Source organism: Oryzias melastigma, linkage group LG15 (assembly GCF_002922805.2).
Source record: "Oryzias melastigma strain HK-1 linkage group LG15, ASM292280v2, whole genome shotgun sequence".
NCBI classification, from domain to species: Eukaryota; Metazoa; Chordata; class Actinopteri; order Beloniformes; family Adrianichthyidae; genus Oryzias; species Oryzias melastigma.
Window position 1 is genome coordinate 5,665,996 of NC_050526.1, and position 8,495 is coordinate 5,674,490.

The 8,495-nt window shown below is 36.0% G+C and overlaps 2 protein-coding genes across 5 annotated transcripts in view; one reads left to right on the plus strand and one right to left on the minus strand.

The window, feature by feature from the left end:
• The window catches only part of bora (bora aurora kinase A activator), a 7,378-nt gene extending 4,560 nt beyond the window's left edge, over positions 1 to 2,818 (plus strand). For all 4 annotated transcript variants that reach the window (XM_024297811.2, XM_024297813.2, XM_024297812.2 and 1 more), the window contains exons 10-12: positions 73 to 626; positions 726 to 866; positions 2,077 to 2,818. In XM_024297811.2, coding sequence (XP_024153579.1) covers positions 73 to 626; positions 726 to 866; positions 2,077 to 2,097 — 716 coding nt within the window. In that variant the 3' untranslated portion in view covers positions 2,098 to 2,818. The remainder of the gene's footprint in view (positions 1 to 72; positions 627 to 725; positions 867 to 2,076) is intronic.
• Positions 2,819 to 4,673: 1,855 nt separating this feature from the next.
• dis3 (DIS3 exosome endoribonuclease and 3'-5' exoribonuclease) overlaps positions 4,674 to 8,495 on the minus strand; it is an 11,606-nt gene continuing 7,784 nt past the window's right edge. The window contains exons 17-21 of the mRNA XM_024297159.2: positions 5,780 to 5,994; positions 5,520 to 5,688; positions 5,288 to 5,446; positions 5,093 to 5,215; positions 4,674 to 4,965 (exon numbers count right to left, since the gene is read on the minus strand). Coding sequence (XP_024152927.1) covers positions 4,900 to 4,965; positions 5,093 to 5,215; positions 5,288 to 5,446; positions 5,520 to 5,688; positions 5,780 to 5,994 — 732 coding nt within the window. The 3' untranslated portion in view covers positions 4,674 to 4,899. The remainder of the gene's footprint in view (positions 4,966 to 5,092; positions 5,216 to 5,287; positions 5,447 to 5,519; positions 5,689 to 5,779; positions 5,995 to 8,495) is intronic.

An 8,495-nucleotide genomic window follows, 5' to 3' on the forward strand; every position in this document is an offset into this window, starting at 1 on the left:
GCATGTGTTTTGGAATATACAGTTTGATATTTTTCTTTACTTTTCTTTAATCTCTGTCTGTTCTTGTCTTAGCTGAAAGAAAACAGCGAAGCAATGTGACCCCACTGTGCATTCCCCTGGACGTAGATGTCAGCTCCTGCAACGAGAGTCCTTTTGTTGAGGGGTGCTCTCCGATTCGTAGCTGCTCCCCGCATCAGCTTCAGCACCACAAGGAGCATCCGCGCGCCTCCAGAACCAAACCCAGAGTCCGCGTCTGGACCTCCCCGCCCCTCATTTGTCAAATCCTCAATCCAAAGCTGCAAGACGGTCACGAGGCAGAAGAGCACCACCTGTCAGCCTCTCCGTCGGCTTTTTTCTCTTCCATGGAATTTGATCCATCCTCCCCTCAGCGTCAGGACCGTATAGTTGATGGTGACAGAGTTCACGTGGATGCTGTGGAAAATACAAGAATGGAAGAGGACAAGGAGACGGGTATGGAAAGAGGGATGGAGGAGGAGGAAGATGAACCACCCTCGGGGCAGCTGACCAGCTCTCGGATGGGCAATGTGTCCGGGACAGAGAGCTCTCCGATGTTTCTGTCGCTATTGGCAGAAGGAAGCAGCATCCGCTGTGACTCCAGCATGCAGGTTTTTGACTAATATTTCCTCCAACTCGGTCTAAAAGTGGAAGATGGTCTCTGAGTGTTTCATGTTGGTCTAAGTGAGTATTTCTGCTTTTATATTCAGGTGGATAGCGGCTATAACACTACCTCAGCAGGCACCGCTAGCCTCATCGACGGCCTCGGCTCCGACTTTCAGGGTAAAGAGTCTCTAAACTCTAATATGGTAGAAGAAGCCATCCCTATTATTCGACAAGCAAAAATTAAGGTAAGCTCAGGAATTTTAAACCTTGCTACAAGACAATTTTTTTTAAGTGTTCTTTTATTAAAAAAAAAGCGGAGCTAAGTATTTTGCTGCACTAGGATCTCAAGATGTTTAAAAATAGTCAGCTGATGCTTCTATAATTATGACTGACGCTACTTAATTAACATTAATGCACTTTTATTTCCCTTTTCTGACACAACATAACACAAACACCAAAAGATGTATAAATTAAAATAAAGAAAAAAAAAGTTCTGGTTTCAAAAAAATATATTCATTCAGAATTGGGTCTTTTAAACTAGTGGTTCCAAACCCCCCATGCCACGGGCCGGCACCGGTCCATGGGTCACTTGGTACCGGGCCGCAGGCAGAAACAATAAAACATTAAAATAATACATATGCCAACTTAGATTATTTCTTTTGTTTATTTTTTGATCCTGAAGGAAGTTTTATTTTGAAAGACTTCCTGATTCTGTTCACAACACCTGTCTGGGTCATGTGACTTAAAGCAGCTAAAAAGCTAATGGCTAACTAGATCGCTAAGCTAATGTATTGTGTCTTTTATGGAATTTTTTTTAAAACAGAAACAATTTCTACAAATCAACAACTTTGTTTAATTGAATCTTCATCATCTGCATAAAAATATCTACTGATATATTTTTTAGACTTTTTTTTTGAGCTAAATTTCTTTTAGTAGCATTTTATTTTGAAAATAGATTTTCATAAACCGGAAGCTTAAAAATACTAACTTTGGACTGGTCCATGAAAATATTGTTGAATTTAAACCGGTCTGTGGTCTGAAAAAAAGGTTGTCAGTTGCTAAGTTAGTTCTGGACAAAATGGAAAAAAAAATTATATATAAATTATTTTAAATAACAATATATATCACGATATACCAGAATAAAGTAAATTTTTAGTTATTCTCTGAAAAAAATCGACAAAAATGCTTTTAAAGTTTCACACATTTTTTCTATAAAAATAAACAAATAAAAACAGTAGAAGAGAAATGGCATTAAAGACTCTTTTCTATTACCCACACATGTATTGTAATATCACCTAGCACTACTCTTACTTCCCAGTGACAATTGAATAAAAATAGAAAAGTTGTTTTTCAGAAATTCGCCTCTGAATTGTGGGTGACATTTTTAGCTCAGGCTCTTTTTTTGTTCAAGAAAACTTTATCGTTTTGTCACTAAAACTTGCTTTTTTTTTCCAGGCCTTGTATTCACACCACTGAGTTTTTCGATTCTTCATAAAGGACACTTCCAGAGGAAGAAGCAAGTTTTTTTTCCCCTCAATGTAATTAAGAATACGATTTGTATTTTTCGACAGGGGTTTGATGTTTTGAATTAGTTTTATTAGATGGTTCGACTGAAAGCAAATGCTGTTTTTGTATTCTCGATGACAAGGAAGTCTGACCGAGCCTTTCTGTGAAACACTGAAAACTATTTTTACATCAGCAGTCATTTTGTCTTCTACAGCTGTAAATAAAAAAAGAGGATTAAAAATATTAATTCTGTATTTTAAATTCCACAACGGTAAAATGCCAGTGTCGTTTTATTCATATATTTAGTGTTGAAATGACAAAACTCTTGAATATTGACTTCTTAGGTGAAAGAAACGATGTACTGTATTTATGTTTTTATTAAATTTTTAATCATGTTTTTATTCCATGTATAATTGAGAGGTTATATAATTTAGATTATTTGTGGAGGTCATTTTTTTTACGTTTCCACAGTAATGATTCAGCATTATTTCTCCAGAGACATGGAGCTGGGACTTTTTTTTTTACATTTTATTTTTATTCCAAGAAGCTTGACTCTTTTTAAGCTGCTCTGGACCATATTTATCTATGGTTCCAAAAATGGTTTTCAAAGACTGTGGTAAATTAAGGGGTTTTCTTTGAAACAAAGCACTATAGTTGATGTGTTCTCCAAATAAACTCTGCAGTTCTTCAACTCGGTTTTAGACTTTTTTTTCTCAAACTTTCTTTATATAAAGTACTAAAAAAACAGAATTTAGAGTAAAATAATAATTTAAAAAAATACCAGAATGCTATTTACGAGCTGAATCCTGTATGCTAGCATAGGTGATGAAAGCTAATCAGATTTATAATTGATATTTGTTTAGTTTTATATAATAAAAACTCATATTTGCCCATTTTTATTCACATTACAATATTCTTTTTAGAGCTGGAAAAAAAACTTGTATGAAATTTCTACTGTAAATTTCTAAATTGAAGTCATGTGAAGAGGAAAATAATAAATAATAAATTTGCACAATTTCTTTAAGCCAATTTTAAGCTGTTAAGCAAATTTTTAATGCACATTTGATCAGTTTTTGGGAGCTAAAAAAAGGGTAAGTCATATTTACTTAATGAAGCTACAAGGAAGTACAATCCAGGGTTTTTCATAAGTCCAGGTATATAGAGGATTTTTGATAGGGTTGCAGACTGGAATATCTTCATGTGCAGAACTTTAGTTTGTATGAAAGGTTACGACAGTGGTGAGATGAGCAGAAGGTGTGACGGAGGAGTTCAAGGTGGAGATGGGACTTCACCAAGGAGCAGCTCCTTCTCCTCTGTGAGACTAGACCAGGGGTGGGCAAGCTGCAGCCAGATAAACTATTTAATCTGCCCCGTCAAACTGGAATACTTATTGTTTTGATTTTAATATTTTAATAGACCATGTGTCAGAGTCAAGGCCTGGGGGCCAGATCCAGCCAGGCAAATCAATATATTTTATTGTTATTAATGGTCTGATCTTATCTTACGCTTTTTTCTAACTTGTATAATTTGACAAAATAAACTTTCATGGAGGATAAAATATTAAATGTTATTTAGGGTTCAAATTGATTTGTTCTGAAAATAATATTTCTTCCTTTTTATTATTCATATTTATGTTAAATAGCTATTGTTATAAAGCTGAAAAATTGGCTGTTTCTGCTAGCTTTTTTTGGCATTTACTATGATTTTTTAGGGTATTTTGGAGTTTATCTAATATCTCCGCTACATGCTAGCTGATCTGGCTAATTTAGGCTTTTTTAAAAAAGAAAATGTTTTTAAGGCTATTTTGAAGTTAGGCTACTATTTACACACTAGCTGTTTTGGCTAATTTATGTTTTTTAAGCTCTTTTTTTAGCTTAGCTAATATTTGAGCTACATGCTAGCTGTTTTGGCTAATTTAGGCTTTTTTTTAAAAAAGTTCTTAGGCTATTTTGTCTACTATTTAAACTTTTTTGATTAATTTTGGCTTTTTTTGGCTATTTAGAATCTAGTTATTTTTTCAGCGACATTCTAGATGTTTTGGCTAACCTTGTTTTTTTAAAGGCTAATTTAGCATTTAGCTAATATTTTTGCTGGCTATTACCTTCTATGATTTCAACTTCAGCATTTTTATTTATCTATTTCAGCATCTTCAGTGGCCAAATTCAGCTTACAGCTTTCACACTAGCATTAGCTCAGGTAACGCTACAGCATATGCCATAATTATGTTTAAAAGTTATGATTTTAAAGTTTTAAAACTGTAGTTTTTAACTTCAAAACAGCCTTAAAAACTAAAACTAAAAAGTCTAAATAAGCCAAAACAGCTAGCATGTAGCTAAAACATTTGCTAAACTCAAAAACAACCCAAAAACAGAAAAAAACCTAAATAAGTCAAAACAGCTAACGAGTAAATAGTAGCCTAACTTCAAAACAGCCTAAAAAACTAAAAGAAAAAAGCCTAAATTAGCCAAAACTGCTAGCATGTAGCTGAAATATTAGCTAAACTCCAAAATAAAAAAATCTTAGTAGAAAATAAGAAAACAACGTCATGGTTTGCTAAAACTTTTTAATGAATTATGATATTTCTGTTATGTTATTACAAATCTTTCAGCCTATTAAACAGTCAATACACCAATAAACAATATATTTTAGAGATGTTCAAAATGAGATTAGGACAGGATGAAAAATGTCTAAAAAATATTCCACTATCCAGTCGGATTTTTTGTTGTTTTTCATTTCTGAAGCATCCTTGTGTTGGTGGTCCATGGCGCCGCTTCACTTTAGTTTAGTTTTTTTGGCTTGAGGTTCAGCATCAGGAGCAGCAACACTCACACCTGGGATCTAAAAAAAAATAAAAAAAAGTCAAAAGTGCTGTTTTGTTTTAAACTTAAAAACATTAAGGTTTAATACAAGATTATTTTTGATAAAAATAATTATTTTTCACTTAAGTTTGCTGGTCTGCTCTCACCACAGGTTCTGTTAAAGCCATCCGGATCTTCTGGTGCTGGATGTTGGAGTCATCCAAACTGATGGTGACCTTAACCTTATCAAATATGTTGAATGTTGTCTGCTCCACCTTAAGAGTAGGACCCTACAAACACATGAGGATACGGTGTCAATTAAATATTAAACAGGAAAATTTCAAGTTCACATCCCGATTTACCTGCTCGTCAAAAACAAGGCTGGGAGCAGCTTTGTCTTTGGAGTCAAAGAAAACGGTTCCCTCCAAGCCGAACTTGGGTATGAGAACGATGATTGCGTTCTTCCTCACAAACAGAACAAATCCTTCTTCGTTCAGTATTCCTCTGTTCTTGAAGAACAACTGAAAAAGAACATTTCAGAGGGTGTTGGTGTCATTTCCGGATGGATTATTTAGAGAGTTTGTTGATGTTTACCTGAGTGTGGAAGGCCACAGAAGCTCTTTGAGCGTACTGAGACATTTTGTGTCTGTAGTTCAGATTGTTGCAAAGAGCCGACTGCTTGTGCTTATCCATCAAATCTGGGTAGGTGATGTCCGCTCCGATGGAAACGGCCAGCAGGCGGTGCACGATGATATCTGCATATCTGTTGGAGATGCAGCCAAACAGGGATAAGATTTATGTAAAGAAAAGAAATTAAATAAAAAAATGACTGCAGGGTTAGATCGTTTTCATACCTTCGAATAGGGGATGTGAAGTGAGTGTAAATGGGTGACGCAAGACCGTAGTGGTGAAAATCGCTGTCCATCCCAGAGCAGAAATAAACGGCTTGCATCATGCAGCGAGTGGCCAAGATGCGCAGCAGCGTGTTGAAGTACGAAAAGCCGTCCACTTTGGCCACATCCAGCGAGTCGGCCAGAGCTTTGGCTGAATCAATGTGGATCTCCACATTCTGCAAAAGGTAGAAGTTTAAAGTAGCTAAAAGAACTAACAAAAAATAGTGATTTTAGGCCCTTAGATGGCTGCTTCTTACAATTACAACTGAGTTAAATATGCGTTTTTGAGTTATTCTAAAAATCCTTGAACGGGTTCTTAAAAATGAAGTGGGGCAAAAAACGATTTAGTCGGCTACCAACTGTGCAAGTTCTCCCACTTATGAGAGAGGCTTGTTATTTTCATCAACTATCAGAGACAAAATGAGAAAAGAAAATCATATTTTCTGATTTTTAAAGAACCTATTTGCAAATTATGGTGGAAAATAAATATTTGGTCACCTAAAAACGAGTAAGATTTCTGGCTTTCACAGACCTGTACCTTCTTCTGTAAGAGGATCCTCTGTACCTGTATTATAGCTCCTCTATATAAAAGACACCTGTCCACAACCTCTAACAGTCACGCTCCAAACTCCACTACGACCAAGGAGCTGTCAAAGGACACCAGAAACAAAATTGTTGACCTGCACCTTCTTCTGTAAGAGGATCCTCTGTACCTACATTATAGCTCCTCTATATAAAAGACACCTGTCCACAACCTCAAACAGTCACGCTCCAAACTCCACTATGACCAAGGAGCTGTCAAAGGACACCAGAAACAAAATTGTTGACCTGCACCTTCTTCTGTAAGAGGATCCTCTGTACCTGTATTATAGCACCTCTGTATAAAAGACATCTGTCCACAACCTCAAACAGTCACACTCCAAACTCCACTACGACCAGAGAGCTGTCAAAGGACACCAGAAACAACCTGCACCAGGCTGGGAAGTCTGAATCTGCAATAGGAAAATAAACTGTGGGAGAAAAATATTAGGAAATGTAAGACATACTCTCACTCCGTCTTTGACCCCCTATAAGATCTCACCCTGTGAGGTCAATATGATCACAAAAATCCCAGAACCGCACGAGAGGATCTAGTGAATAACCTTTAGAGAACTGGGACCAAAGTAACAAAGACTACTATCAGTAACACACTATGCAGGGACTCAGACGTGTCCCCCTGCTAAAGCCAGAACATGTTCAGATCTGTCTAAAGTTTCTAGAGAGCATCTGGATGATCCAGAAGAGGATTGAGAGAATGTCTTATGGTCAGATGAAACCACAATAGAACTTTTTGGTCAGAACTCTACTGTTTGGAGGAGAAAGAATGCTGATTGCATCTAAAGAACATCATTCCTACTGTAAAGCATGGGGGTGGAAGCATCATGCTTTGGGGTTGTTTTTCATGCTAAGTGACCATGACGACTGATCCATGTAAAGGAAAGAATGAATGGGATTATTTATGGTCAGATTTAGTGCTGGGGAATATGGAAAAAAATGTACATCACAATATAAAATATTATATATCACGATATTTGACAATAAAGTTTATTTTCAGATAATCTCTGACAAAATGTTGCAGCAGCTTTTGTGAAAAGTTGCAACAAAAGTTGGGATGTTTTTAATATATAATTGTTTTGAAAAGCGCAAAAAAAGGTTAATTATGAAATAAACTTCTCTTTTTACTGTGACAGATACACCAGAAAATACTTCATCATCACAATATACAATGTTCCTGTACTTTCATTTAACTCAAACAGAACTGTGAAACACAAACTGAACTTTTGATCCTCTCTGCTCACCAAATATTTATGTTGATTTAAACATACTTTAGAATAAAACGACATTTTTTCAGTGAAAAATTATAAACTTAAAAAACAGGATAATAAGATTAATCCTCAGATTTCTCAGAATCTTCCTCTTTATATTTCAAAAGCATCACTGGTGAGTTGCTGGTAGAGGAAGATTGATCTGGTTTGAATGATCTGCTCTGTTTTAGAGAAGGTTCTCTCAGGTGTCTATAAGTTTGTTGTGGAGGAGGTTCTATAAGGACTAAATTCTTCCTTTGTTTTATCAATTAAAGTGAAATGGTTAATAATTTCCAGAGTTTCTCTCCCGTTCTCTCTTTATGTTAGATACAAATCACGGGGTTTACAACATCACGTAATCCTGGAGGGTTTGATTTAATGACATATTTGTCGTAATAATTGATCAAATTAGTTGGAAACGATATAAAAGATAGAGGAGAAATGGCACGATTGATCACCCACACGATATAAATGGTCATATCACCCAGAACTAGTCAGGTTTAGAGTGAAAACCTCCTTCCATCAGCAGGGACATTGAAGATGAAACACGTTGGGTCATTCAGCAGGATCCCAAACGAAGCCCCGGTAACGAAGGAGAGGCTTCATAAGAAGAATTTCCAGATCTCAACCCCATAGAAAATCTTTGGAGGGAGTTGAAGTGTGTTTGGTGACATCCCTACTGTAGAGGAGATCTGCATGGAGGAATTGACCAAAAACCAGCAATAGTTTGTGGAGACTCACAGAAAACGTTTGCTGTCAAAGTACTGAGTTGTTGTTGATCAAATACTTATTTTTACACCATAAATTACAAATACATTATTTAATAATCAGAC